This window comes from Sturnus vulgaris, chromosome 2, assembly GCF_052056855.1.
Source record: "Sturnus vulgaris isolate bStuVul1 chromosome 2, bStuVul1.hap1, whole genome shotgun sequence".
Taxonomy (NCBI): domain Eukaryota; kingdom Metazoa; phylum Chordata; class Aves; order Passeriformes; family Sturnidae; genus Sturnus; species Sturnus vulgaris.
The window spans coordinates 69611754-69626752 of record NC_142244.1 but is presented as its reverse complement, the minus strand read 5'-3'; the positions used below and the strand labels follow the sequence as shown (position 1 = coordinate 69626752).

The 14999-nt window shown below is 41.9% G+C and overlaps 1 protein-coding gene across 4 annotated transcripts in view; it reads left to right on the top strand.

The window, feature by feature from the left end:
* KLF12 (KLF transcription factor 12) overlaps positions 1-14999 on the top strand; it is a 234501-nt gene that overhangs the window by 150061 nt on the left and 69441 nt on the right. For all 4 annotated transcript variants that reach the window (XM_014870959.2, XM_014870953.2, XM_014870958.2 and 1 more), the window contains exon 5: positions 8734-8869. In XM_014870959.2, the coding sequence (XP_014726445.1) occupies positions 8734-8869 (136 nt within the window). The remainder of the gene's footprint in view (positions 1-8733; positions 8870-14999) is intronic.

Sequence of the window (14999 nt, the reverse complement as noted above, 5' to 3'; positions counted from 1 at the left end):
TGTTGCAGTGTGTAAGTTGCAGTCTGCTACCATTGTGTAGTAGTTTTGCAGTATTTTATTTAATTTAAATATATTCTGTCCTTATTATTTTCCTTGTTTACTTTTGATGATAGAGTATTTGTATACTGGATGCTCAGCGAGATATAAATCTCAATAGTCTTAGAAGTTTCTTTTTTTTGTGTAGATGAGGTCTCTTGGCATTGAAACAGCTTAGAGAAAAGTCCTTTGTTTAAAATATGGATTTGTATGTTTATGTATACAACCCAATGACAGAGATGCTTAAGTATGTGCATATATTACATCCATGCAATCCCTCTTACCTCTGTATTTCTCCATATAGCTATTCTTTTACAGGTTTATGGCAAATTATTTGACTGTTGAAATTATTTTAAATATTGCCTTTGATTGAATCATAGCAATTAATATTCTCTGCTAGATTAGTTATACTGCACATTCAGTGCCAGTTCCCATTCTCTGTGAACCATAACTACACTAGGTGCAGTTAACTGCTCAAGCCATATAGTCCCATAAAATCTTAATAAAATCTGAAAACTGTGGAGTATGGGTAATCTTGCTATAAATTGTAATAAAAATTACCCCTTGTAGACGCTATATTCTGACCATTACGTTCATGGATACTGCTGCTTTGTACATAAAGTTTTATGAAATAAATCGACCAATTCTGCTGCCCCTACCAGGCATCAAGCTGTTTTGATAAAAAATCTGATAGGTGCACTCAGAGCATTTTTCCAATGCATAAAGCATTTATAATGAACTTTAAATAGGAAGAAAAGTGCTGTACATGTGCTTTATATGGTATGAACCAGCTTAGGAGAAGGAAATCGTGAATAGCATCATTCACATGCACTTGGTAGGTCTGTAAAGATACAATTTTGTTTCTTAGAACACCTTAAATAAACCTGAGTATAACACAGTCTCTGAGGTCATAATTTTAAATAGCTCCTGTACATCTGCATCTGGAAGTGTTGCTTCCACCGTTAAAAATGCATAGTGATGTCTGTTGCAATCTTTTTTGATGCTCTCCTGCTGACCAATTCCATGCTGGTGTCCTGTTCTCTAAAAAAATTTCCAAGAAGGGGGATGTTCATTTGTTTCAGACATCAAACTGGGGTGTGAGGCTACACTTCCACAGTTGTAAAACCCGTTTTGTAAGAGTAACCAAGAAGAATGGAGATGAGTTTTTCCCTCTGCTTGGTGTTTGATCTACCCAAATGCATTTATTATCAGAGACATTTGAGACAGGTTCTTTTTAAAAAAGAGCAGAAGACTTGCTCTTGGCCAGCAACTTTCTTGCAATGTTTCAGATTCTGAACTATGCTGTATGCCACAATTAAGAGTCCAAAGTTATGGTTTAGGTACTGCAGTATTCATAACAGCAGTGTTTCTGATGCTGGCAGATTAATTGTGCGTTGTGCTAAAACGTGAGTGCCATATAGTCTTCTTAGCCGTATTTTACATTTTCATCCTTCTAGGAGTTTGACAGCAAATGTCTGTTTGTTAGTTCAATCCTTCATGCTTTGCAGACACAGGGACAGACGTGTAACAGCAGTCCTAATGAGATTCTTGTAAATGTTAATTTTGACATGTGAGGTAGTATTTGGTTTTCCATTCCTAATGGAAGTAAGTGCAAAGCAACATTGCTTGCAGCTGGAGACAATCTTTAACCTGTTGTATGCCAACAGGGACTGAAATCAACTGAAGAGGAGCTTATTGGAAACAGCTAAGGTGACCCTTCCTGGCTTATTTGGGGCACCCCGTGTTTCTGCTTTATGTAAATTTTCATCACAATAAAAATATGTGGCTGTATTTCCAAGACTGAACCCATCATCCAGGCGTGTGTGAGAACTGGCGAGGCAGGAGGGGTCTCCCCACCATCCAGGCTGATGTCTCAGCTAGCACAGGTGCTGGTGTCACTGCCCACTGCAGAGCTGTGTAACCCTGCTTCTGACAGGCAGGTCCTAATGGGTGAATTGGCAGGACCAGTTGGAAATCGCATCATGAACAATCATTTTGATTAGCCCGTTGATAAGGCATCCTTCAGAGAAAGCAGGTTGGGGAGTTAAAAATGTGAAACAAAAGCAAACAAACTCCGAATTTGGAAATGCTTTCAAAGAGCAGGAAGAGATTTTTAATTATTTTAAGAGAGTAACAGCGATTCTTATCGTGGTGTGGTATGTTGGCAGACCTACACGTGGGTAAGTTTACAAAGTTAGTAGCTGAGAAGTTAAGTAAATGCAGAAAACCGAGTTTTTAAGCTGACATGAGACAGAGGTATTTCAGGATGCTAAAATTTTCTCTCTGCTTTCACACCAGCAAGCATCATCTCACAAAGAGTCGTTTCAACATCAGTTAATTACTATGTGGCTTAGCTATAAATTAAGACAAAACTCCTAATGGTTACTTAGTTTTCTCCTGCTCTTAAATATTTCATTCATCTTTAGCCCAAGGGGCTCATATTTGCCTTTAAATCAAAGATAGGATGTAGACATGAAATTATTTCTGGTTGGTGCTCATGAGCCTAATGATGGGATGAGTTTTCATCCCTTTCATTCACAGGAAATTTGACTAGGGAAAGTAAATCAGGTTGCAGTAACTGAGAGCTGCCAGTGGTGACAGCAGTGTTGTGGTGTATGCCCCTTTTCATGCCACCTGCAGGCATCCGGATGCAGGGCTTCTCACAGTGCTTGGTTTTGTCTGACCAGATCAGAGCACTTGAGGTGTGTATCCCTGATCAATCACGGAAAAGAAGCAAAGATGTTAGGACATACCTGGCTGAAGCTCAAGTATGACAGATGGGGAGAAAATTTACATACCATCGTAGCTGCAGCACATGTGGGAGGAGGGATGCTGGCTCTTATCATCCTGGAGAGATTTAAGTCCACAATCCCTTCCTTCCCAAGAGTTTCCAGAATGTGGGCCAGGAGCACCAGTTTAGAGAATGATGAAGAAAAAAAGTCCCCTGATGGTGTGGCTGTGTGCTGAGGTTATTCCCCTGGGAAGGTGGAGGCTTGATCTTGTTCCAAGGGTTCATCTGCCCTTAGCAACCGACAAGCTGGATCCTTCCCAGAGATTGTGCTTCCGTGACATGGCTAATCCCGGACCATGTCAAAACCAATGCAGCCGTGTGCCAGAAAGCACAAATTCACGCGGTGCTCATTAAAAAGCTCCTATGCAAGTTTAAATCTCTTCCAGCATTGTAGAACAGGCAATTTTGTCCTCAGAAGCAGGATCGGGTATTGTCTGACCCCACAGCCAGAATAAATTTTAAAGCCTCGAACTGTTCAGTTTGACAGAAATAGAAGCAAGCTTATATCTGATCCAGATCAGGTTTTTTCCTACTGGCAACTGGCAGCTGGCAGATAGAATATTAATGATGATAGACTTAAGTTGTGTAGTATTTACTGGCTGTTATGTGCCTTATGTGAGATCCATTTGCACATCTTCTCTTAAAACAAGTGCAGGAAGTGAATTTGCTCATAGTGCCCAGAGGGAAACTCCTTTTTGGTACAGTTTTGGCAAAGGGGCATTGAGAAGTGATTGCATGTATTTGTGTGCATCGTGAGCAATTCACTCTATTTTCTGTAGCAAAAAAAGGATCTTTGTTTCTTGAGGCTAACAAGGATGGGAAGCAACATGGCTGCTTGCAGCCTTCAGCACTTGCAGACGTTTTTAACTCCCCTGGCTCACCAGTCTATTCAGCATGGAGAGCTAACAGCTTGCTTCTGTAGCTCCTGTACACTCATTCAATAGCACCTTTGTTCCATGAATGCAGCAGTCTCTGACTGGTTTCTTTTTGCTTGCCTCTCCTTAACCTCATTCACACACTTTACAAAACCACCAGATACTCTGTTGGACAAATCTTACCTTTCAAGAGGTGTAGCAAGGGCAAGAAAACCAGTTAAGTTTAGGGGGTTTTGATTTATTAATTAATGTGTCTGCCTGTGTTTGGGAGGACTCGATTCAGTGACCCAGACAAATCATTTCTGGACCATGGTCCTGAGTTCAAGGAAGAGATTGGTTGTTAGAGCAAGGTACAGCATGAAGGGAGGTTAAAATGCATTGGCATGTTTTATAGCTTTCCTCCACGTTGCTTGCCAGTTGCATTCTGTTACTCACTTGTCCTCCACCTTTTTAGTCTCATTTGCTAAACTATCTCTTGCCCACGTCTCTTCATCCTCTCCTGATTGATGTTCATTAGGCCAGTAATTATTTCTAATTCAGTGCTTATGAACTGAGGCTGGTATTTATAAAAACCATGGTGCCAGGAGTTGAACAGTTGTTCTTAGATGTCCAAGAGAAAGTCAAAGCTGTTGACATCAGTAGGAGTCATGAACTCCTATGTGTTACAGTCCTGTGCTGCAGTTTGCACACTGCAGAGAGTCGTGAGGAGGAGATATCTGTTAGGCTTTTGGCCAGCTGGTTATTCACATGGCTCATTTCAGGGAGGAGAGTAGCTTTAAAGGCTGTTTTCCCTAGCAGCTGCAGCCGTGCTGATGAGAAAACAGGGCAGTTTACAGCTGGCAGCAGCAAAGCTCAGCCTCCTGGTCAGTCACCTCAGCTCCCGAGTGCCTCGGCCACCCAAATCTACAAGCTGAAAGGAAGTGGCAAACAAAGAGAGAGATAAAAAAAGAATGTATATGTGGGCTGACATAAAAAGTAAGGGAATAATCCCTAGAACGTTGTTTTATTTACTTACAATCTTTAGTTAGGTTTTCTGTAAATATATAACAGCGCTTGAACTACCTGCGTTTGAATTTACCCACTGATGTGTTTCCATCCTTCAACTTTTGTCCTCTCCATACTTACCTTTGGCAGCACCTCATGATGCGCTCAAACACTGGTGTCTGATGGGGCAAACTGTACCCAGTGGGTACAGTAAATTGGGTAAAAAAGTACAACCCTCATGTCTGTGCTAGAAATGTACAGAGTAGGGCTTACTCACCAAGCAGAAACAATGAGAAGGTAATTGAGAGCTTTCATCCTGGCACATTCCTGTAGTAATCTAAAATCAATACCAAATGTCATAGGAGGCTCAATAATATCTTAAGAGCAAGCATTCTGCAGTAAAAATGAAACAACATGTCTTACAAAGAATGAAAGTACGTGATTGTTCATACACATTTATACCATCTCTTCTTATGTAGGTGTGTTCATGCTTAAGTGATCAGAATTCACATATAAGAACTGTATTACAGACTAAGTTATGTAACAACTTTCATCATTTCAAGTAAGCTTTAGCTTCTGAGCTAGCTACTTAAAACCTCTGCTGTAGTGCAAGTCAGATTAAACCTCAGCTAATACATATAGTTTTTTCTTAAATTTTTTATTTCTGTGGGTAAATAACCAGCATTCATGACTGTATCACCTGTAGCATATTTAAATATTGGGCAGATACAAGCATAACTTTTTGAAATGAGATTCACTTTAAGGGAAGGGGGAAAGTTTTTCTTGGAGGGTAGTAAGGCACTAGAACAGCTTGCCCAGAGAAGTTGTGGATGCCTCATCCCTGAAAGGGTTCAAGGTCAGGTTGGATGTGGCTCTGAGCAACTAGTGTCTAGTGGATGGCATCCCTGCCCATGGCACGGGGGCTGGAGCTAGATGATCTTTAAGGTCCTTACAAACCTGAGCCTTTCTACGATTCTATGAAAAAACAGGAGAATTAATGAAATACGTAGTAATAACCCCATTCTTTTAAGAAGGAGCATTAGGGAGCAAGGCAGAAGTAGCTCTTCTTTCCAGATAGTTTTCTGGGGCTAAATCAGCTGACTAGATGGTTCAGTTGCTTTTAAATAAAAGGCTAGATTATCCCTAGCGCTCAGGTTGAGGTTACACATTGAACATCATCATGTTTAAGTTGTGATTTTAAGAAGCACAGTCAGAATGGTGCTCATTCTACCTAAAACACGTTTTGAACAATTTCTAAGTTGTTGTGTTTGTCTCATGTAGGTCATGGTTCACTGTCAACAGCCTTTGCTTTGATAAGCAAAAGGTGCTTACCATACATGACACAATAATAAGCAGTCCAAATATAGCCAGCATTACTGAGGCACCTAACCTGTGCCTGTAGAAAGGTAACAGCAGTAGTAATGTGCAACTGTAAATGCTCTGTGGTTCCAGAAGGGGTTGTTTCATCAGCTTACTGAACATATTTAATAGTATCTTCCTTATGAAATTCTGTAGCATAAAAACCACAGCTGAAGGTTAGTTTATAATCAGTGTTCTTTTACTCACAGGTGGTTTGCAGCTAAGACATAAATTAAAATTTAAGACTGACTTTCCCTGGATTCATCACTCATTTGTGGAGTGCTTTCTTTTCAAGAGCCCAGCTATTCATCAATCCTGCTGTTATGGCTGCGCAGCTCCTGAAGTATCTGCAGGCCTCCCATTTTTCATTGTAATTCAGTTCCTTTTGTAGAGTCAGTAAACACTGTAACATAAGAAAGATGGTATAATGGCAGATATAACTTTTGGAGGTGCTCTCTAGCTGTGGGCCCACTGAACTGTTCATGATGTCTGAGGGGAGCCAGTGATACCTATTGGCCAAGTCTGTGGTTAGCCAATGTTGAGTAGGAATGAATACCTTTGTCAAAAATCGTGTCACAAGACCCAGAAGAAAGTGTCCTGTCTGACACTGCAATACAGGAGAGCACAAGCTAACAAACTGCAACAGTTAGCTCTTTAAATAAATAACCATGAATTCCCCTATTTCACCAGAGCAGACAAAATAAACACATTTTTACACAAATCTCTGCCTGCCTTTCTCCTTCCTATGCCTCCCTTGCAGGTCAGACGTCTCTCTGGTTTTGCTCTCTTCTCCAACTGCTTTCGGTGTCTCTCAGCACTTTCTGATCCTATGTGGTATTTCATTAGTAAGGAGAAATATCTCTTTCTCCACATCACCTCTGAAGTATGACTATGGCACAAGGAACCCCCAGTTCCTCTCTGTGCTATCCCAAGTCACAGTTGTGCCCCGTATTTCCTCTCTATGCCCATCTCTTGGTTCCTTCCCTCTAGCCTGCCAAGTTGGGCTTTCTTCCCCTTGGAAAGGCAGCAACCAGCAGAAGGCAGATCACCTGCCTTTCTGTTCTCCTCTCCTTTCCTATTTCTCTTTGGCAGAAAAGCTAACTCTGGTAGCTATCTGCCAGGTGCACACCCAGCTGCTCTCACACCTCCTCCACAGAACAGGGGAGAAGATAAGGTGCAAGAGCTCAAGGCTTGAGGTAAAAGTGGGGAGATCACTTACCAATTACCTTTACAGGCAAACAGGACTCAGCATGGGGAAAAGTAATTTGTTGCTAATTAGAAGTAGATTAGGATGGTGGGAACCACCTTCCCCAGCCCCCTTTACCAGGACCCTGCTCCTTGAGTCGCAGCTCTTCTCCCTCCCCTGTCCCAGGGGGATGGGGACTGGGGGCTGTGGTTAGTCCATAATTGTTCTCTGCTGCTCTTTCTCATCACACTGTTCCCTTGCTCTACTGTGGGCTCCCTGTAGATAGTAGTTCCCATCAGGACAGTTTTCTCCAGGGACCTGTCCCATTATGGAGAGCCTTCTCTCATCCATCTCTTGCACGTTGGTATCTGCAGACTTGTTTCGCGTGATCCCAGAACTGTTAGTATTGGAAGGGACTTCTGGAGATCAGCCAGTCCAACACCCACGACAAGCCAGGGTCACCTAGAGCAGGTTACACAGGAACACAGCCAGGGTTGATTTTGAATGTCGCCAGAGAGGGAGGCTGCACGATCTCCCTGTGCAGCCTGTTCCTGAGTTCTGCCACCCTCAGCATAAAGTGTTTCTCACACTTTTTTCCCTTGCCCCTCTCCTGACCAGTTGTTTTGCCTTTTCTTATACCTGTTTTCCCTGAGACACCCCCACTGTCTGCTGTGCCCAGCAGTGGGTCAGCTGGAGCAAATGGAACCGTCTGTGTCCAGCACGGGGTGACTGTGGCTGCTCCTCATACAAGCCCCTGCAGCTCTCCCTGCCAGCACCTGTGCACTTAACTCCATTGCCATGCAGTATGGTTACTGTAAGCTGTGGATAGGTAAAACAATAATGCAATTCCTGATCTTCAGGTATTTGTAGGACCTGAAACAGGATGACTTTTCAAAAAAATTTGTTAGCCCCACTGATGCTGGTCACCTGAACGTTGGTTGCCTGTGTGAGGTTACACATAGTGTGGAGTGAAGGATCCTTCAGAGGCTGACAATGGTGTTGAATTGTGTCAGAAATCAGCATGACTGGGGTTTTAGATGCCTAAATTTTAATTGAGTGGAGTGATATGAGTTCCATCTTGACACCTCAGATGAACACTCAGAATCAGAGATTGCTCCTGAAATTTTGCTTTCAAATGTACTCGAGTGTTCTGTGTTGTACAAAGCAGATGTAACCCTTTCCCTTCGTTTTCTGAAGCAGCATACGTTACTTGAGGATAAACTGGGTTTTTGTTGGGTGTGGTGTGTGCAGTTATATTTTGGTACTGCTGAGTGCATTGGTGTAGCCTCTTTGAATTCACAGACCTGCATGCCCCTAGAAGTGCTCACATCCAGCTGTGGCACCACTGGGTGGCTTTACCCACCTATGAGCTGATCTGGGAAGCTCAGCACAAGCAGTGCTCTCCAGCCAGAGCAGGCAGATGTGTTGTGCGCCCTGATGTTGTTCTGGGACAAGATTAATTTCAGCACACTCATATTAATCCATTATATGTCTCTTTCCAGCACAAATGGACCCCCGAGGCCTATCTCCCAGACAAATTAAAAGTGACAGTGATGATGACGACCTGCCAAATGTGACCTTAGATAGCGTTAATGAAACTGGATCTACAGCGCTCTCCATAGCCAGAGCAGTACAAGAGTAAGTATCACATTCCCAGACAAGATGAGTGGTGCTGAGGTGTTCCCAGGCCGACAGAGGCACTGGTGCTGCAGGGCTGTCCTCCCTGCCAGCACCTTTTCCGTGGAGCTTTATTCCTTTTTGGAAGAGATGACTGTATCTCTTGTCTCTCTCATGCTCTTTTCCTTTCTTTCTCTCTGCCCTCATTATTAGGTTGAGTTTCAAATTGAAATTGTTTCTTGCCCTTAATATACTTGGAAAGCTTGCAGTGGTTTTATATCATCTCCAAAGAGAGACCAGGTTAGATTACCACTCAAAAAACATGTATTTTTTTTCCTTGGCTGAAACAGCATCAGGAAGTTGATTCTAGTTGCTGTCAGATAGCAGCTAGCAACATTTCTCCTGGAGCACAGTGTCATTGGAAGGAAATTACTGAGGGACTTCAAACAGTTTTTACACTGCTGTTTTTTTTCTGTGTACTTTTGCTAACTGGATCGACAGATAATTTCTTAATTTAGTGCCTGCGCTGCTTGTTTGAAAAAAAAAAAAACACAAAACAGTTTATCACGAACATTAGCAATTCTGTAGATGCATGAGCTTGTTCAGTCACTGTAGCAGCTGGAAGGGAACCAACTGTGAGGTAAATAAGTATTAATATCCCCATTTTATAGGTGAGGAAAATGAGGTTATGCATAAAGGTCACCCTGTAGGTCTGAAGCAGAGCTGGAAATAGAACTAGAGCCTCCAGGCACTGAAGCCTGTGCTAGACCCACAAAACATGTTACTTTATCTGAGATGTTCAAATTCTGGACATTATTAAATAAAAAATGTTTATAATAAAGGCTATTAGACATTGCTATTGTATAAATAATTATAGATACATTTTTAATGCCTTAATATGGTACCTAAAAACGTTTTGCTTTGTTTTCCTGGATGTCGACAGCTAAAAGAGCTGACATTTCTAAGACACATTTGGGGAGGGACTGCCTTTGGGTTTTTTGGGTTTGGTTTGGGTTTTTTTGCATTTTCACCAGACATATACTGCTTCATCTTCCAGCCAAACACTGTCACTCTGAATCTCAAACTGATATTCTCCTTAAGCAGAGAGGTGTTTGTGGGCAAGGCAAGACAAGGTGTTGGTTCTGTGATTAGCAGGCTCCCTTTCTAACAGTGATAAAGGAGGGGAAGGTTTCTTTGCCAGTGAGGCTATTGCTTGATAGACAGGTCCCATATGTATTTTCAATTTTCTAGTCACAACACCAGGCCCTGAAGTGCTAAGTATTTTTTCTCAATTTATAGCACACATAGTAAGCCACAAAAATAAAACAGTATGTAATGATTTTGCACTAAATGATTTTGCACTGTCTAATTACTGATAAAAGGAAGTATGGAGCACTAGGAAATAATTTTTATATATGACTGGCAGGCAAATACTGTTCTCTGTGATGGATATTGCTTGAACACTTAGAAAATTGGTCAAACCATGGGAAGCTTTTTTAGCTTTTGTATGATGCATTCCACAGTTTGTGAAGGTAAATATGTTGAGTATTACTTGACTGGCTCTGGAGCTTAAAAATTAAATTAAGAAATTTAATAATATAACATCAACTTGTTCTTGTTACAGGTTTTATTTAAACAGTAATCTGTTAGTTTATTTCAAAAGCCCCATTAGGAAAATCTAATTTGGCTGTGATCTGCAATTTGTCATCTTTACTTCATTCTCAGTCACAGACACCACACATACAGCTGCTGAGTTGAAAAGGAATGTTGGCACTTCATGCGGACTGCACTCAATCTGTTTCTTACTTGGTCTGCAATATTGTGCCCTACAGGCAGGCTCTCTTTTGATTTTAGGCATCTAATATGTACCTTAACATTTGATGTTTAGCAAAGGAATCCACTGAAAAAGAAGCTCTCATTCTCCATACCCTTGTTGCAGAGAGGAAAGTGCCTCTGAAGCTTTCCAAAGGGAGATCCTGTGTGCTCAATTTCAGCATCTAAACTTAGCAGACAGGAATTTCCTCTGAGGACATGGAAAGGCACCTACTGTTCTGCTGAATAACTGGGTAGCATAGGGACAAGCATAGAAGGACTTCTTCAGCAGTCAATAAAGTGTAGGTCAGAGCTTAGTGCCTGAGGGAGGCAGACTGGCCCTCAAGTCTGGACAACTGTCCCACAGAGTGTGTTCTTTTCTAGGTGAGCTTGTAAGCTCTTTCTGGTGAATAGTTGCCCAAAAAATAGCTTCTTGCAGAGAGTGGCTGGGAAATACCCCACAGTACTTCCAAAGCAATGGCAGCATCCTTCACTTCAGTACCAATTGGTGTTGTACGGTCTTGTCTTTGTTAAACACAATACCAATTTGTAGGTACTTGGTAGCAAGTGCAAGACAACAGCTGACCTTTTCCTGCTTGTTTTTCAGACATGTTCTAAATTATTCTGCATAAGAATTATATATATATATATATATATATATATGTATTTGCCTACTGCCACCCATTCTCTAAGAGCAGTAAGGGTGTTCAGACAGTGAGGATTTCAGTATCTGATGGTGGGCATTTGCTTTGGGTTGATCCTGTACAGCCCCTCACACACTGTATGGGACTGTGATGGATTGCTTCAGTGCCTTGCCTTTCCCTGCCTCCTGCGTTTCCCTTTGCCTTTCCTCGCCTCCTGCCTTTCCCTGTGTGCTGCCTGTGGGGCTCAGCATTCATCTTGCCTGTGTGGCTGTCTGCATCCCAGCAGTTACCTGACTCCCTGCACACGGGCCAGGTAGCGCTTGGCACGTTCAGGCAGCAATCCCTCTGCCCTATTGGAGCTGTCTGATTTGGGACAGAGAGAGGCTCCAGGCTGTGAGCTGCCGTTGCTCTCCATGGCCCAGGGGCAGTGCAGACAGCTGCCTGGGACACACGTCAACACTGCAGATCCTGGTGCGAGGTGAGCCACGGCAATCCACAGCGCCTGACTGGGGAGCTGCTGTGCCAGGAGCTGGGAGAGACAGGATCGTACCGAGTGCTCCCGCATCTTCCCTTGCATCTCAGTCTGACAGGTTTTACCACAGGGAAATTGGCTCAGTTTTTGGGGAGAAACTTGTTTCAATACAGCCATTTTTAAGCATGTTGTTTTGGAAATGATGCTTACCTAGCTGGGTCACAGGACAGTTTGGAATGCCTATTTGAAAGCTTTGCTTTTCCCCTCCTCTTAAACTGGATGGCATCCACCTATGTTGCTGCTTTGCTTCAGGTCCACGCTAGTCTTACAGGAACAAAATTCTTAGGAATAAAAATTGTGACAATGAAACACTAAGAGCAACATGTTTGGCATTAGTTCTTATTTACACAAACAGAATGTAATTTGCTTGCATATTTGTAAAGTGACCAAGTATGACTATTTTTTCTCAGGAAAATTGCCTTCTTGCTTCAAGCTTTATGTTGGCTCAGCTTCCAGACTTCTTTCTCAGTAGTTCTGTTGGAATGAGCTCATAGTTCTTCAGTTCAACAAACCAAATCAATAATGCAAAGTTACAGATAAATAAAGTCTTTATTTCAAGCAGGGTACTTTAGTGAAATTTCTTCCTGTGACAGTGCTGCTTTATGGAAGTTGCTCTGCCTTACAAAATACAGACTAAGAATAATTTATTAATCTCAGATAATATGCTCTGGCTGATAATAAATATTGCAGCATTATGTAGATTTCAGTGGGCTTTGCGTTGTAAGCAGCATTTCATCCTTTTTGTGGCATGTTTTACAAACTCATTTTGACATATAACATCTAACAAAGAGCAGATTTGCTTCTGTATGTCTGACACCACTGATGCTTATTACACAGGAAGAATAGCATTATACATTCAGAGCGAAATCTCAGATACACTCCAGAAATCTTTATGAAGCCAAGGGAGGAGAAGGCATTAGTCAACCCCTAGAAGACCAGTAAAACTTTCTTAGGGTCCCTCACAGAGGCAACATGCTGTTCCCTCAGCCTGGCAGCCTTTCCATCCCTAGGCAGAGTTGATGCAGGATGGCCTCAGGAGCCATCTCCATGGTACACAGTAATGCTAACCCTGAACAGAGAATTCGCCTCCTTATTTCCTGCACACTTGTGTGGTACAATACATTATTTTACAGCATGCAGCTCTCCCTCCCTGAATATGCATAATTTAAGATCTATTTGCAGAAGCTGAGGGCAGAAGCAGGAGAGGCAGAGGGTGATTTTTAGCAGCAATTTTTGATCAGTATGTTGGTAAAAATCCAAAGATGCAGAAACTCCTCTTTCTCTCCCAACTTTTTTTTTCTCCTTAGGTGTTATAAGTGAAGGAAACTGCTTTGATGGAAGCATTTTTTCTTTCAAATGTCAAGGAAAAGAGGAACTGTGCATATAAACTGATGATGCTTGAGATAGTGTATTGTTTTTCTGGAGTAAGGGAGAGACAGAAATTTCAGAGAGGAAATCCTGTCTACTTGTAGTTATAGCTGCAGTTAATTCACAGAGATAGGATTTGTCATTTGTATGTGACTGTTCTGACCTTTAACATGAATTCCTCTTTGCACTGAGCTGGGTGCCTCGGAGTGCTTGTATGAAAATGAGATTCAGGACCCTACCCCTGTTCTCTTTGGCTGCTTTATGTGATTGATACGTTGATGCTAATGTGATCATCTTACTTTGTTTTAAAATTCTCTGGCATCTATTACTGCAATACAGTAGGAGTTAGTTTTGGATACTGCACTAGCAAAAAAGAGATTCCACAACAGACAGACAGCATAGCCACCATACCAATGTACTCTCTTAAATTAGCACATGCTTTTCAAATCTGATTTTTTTTATAGATCTCTTTTTTTCTCCCTCTTCTTCTTCAGTGTAAATCAACTTCTGTGGTTTATTTTTATTTCTTTTGAAGTTTGTGTCTTTGTTTCCATCAGCCATTCATTTTCTACACTGGTATAGTTTGTTTTTCTGCTTTGGTTGCAATCATTACTACTGTTATGCTATTCATTATAGGAAACTTCCACCTCAATTTTTTTCTTCCTCTTGCAGACAAAATACTTGTCCCAAGTCTTCAAGAAACATAAGTAAGGGTGTTTCAGCAGTGCTTGTGTGAACTTTGCTTCCCTCTGCTGTGGTACATCTGCCCGCCGTGAACAAATGCTTGTTTTAAAACTGACACACAGTTGAATGGTGATTTTACAGATGGAGAATTGGCTAGTGCTCATCCAGAATTCCTCAGTAAAGGATTTTTTTTCACTGGAGAACACTAATTGGTTTGAAGTGAAATTGTGGGAATATATCAATTTCAATTTTACTTGTCTCATGAAGAATACCCAAGTCTGGGATGCATTTTTCCATTGCAGCAATGGAAAATTCTTTTGCTTTAGAGCAGAAGGTTGCATAGTTGCTTCAATTGGAGGGAAATTGGACCACACACTCAGAACTGTCTGTGGGCCTCTCACCTCCCCAAGGGCTGTAATATGGTGAGGCTTCTCCTTGGCCTCCTCCAGAGTTGTTCTGCAAACTGAACTGACTTGCTAAAAACATTGAGAGGCATTTGTGCAGATACCTAAGTGAAAGACAGTGGTGGCATAGAGCCCTGCAAGGCATCTGTGTTATGGTTGGTGCCCCCACTGTGTCATTATTTCAGGGATGTTTCTGTTCTAGTCTTGTTTTATTTTTTGTCAATCGTCTCAAGTAAGTATCCTGTGGCAGAAAATAATAGGTTTCTGCAGTGGAAAGTGTTGCTGGGTTGGACACTGTCTACTGACCCAAGGGCACTGCTGAGCTGGCAGAGTGTGCTGTGTCTCAGCTACCTTTGGCAACCTCTGGGCAGTGCTGGACAGAACCTTGCAGCAAAGTTCATCTCTCACAATGCAAGCTATCTAAAAGTTAGGCTCAAGTATTTTGGATTTCTTTAGTGGCGAGATATTTCTAGGTGCAGTCATCTTATCAGTTATGATCGTCTGCCTTTCAAAAGGTATCTGTCTTCCCCAGCAGCTGTAAAGAAACATGGACAAGTGTTTTAGGGAGAGTGATTAAACTTTACATTGCTGAAGTTATATATGAGGAAGCTCCCTCCATGTTGTTTTCTAAGGCCATGCTGGAAGTCTGTGACTTGAGAAGAAGTTGAACTAGTACATCTAAATTTGACCTATGGCAACTACTACAG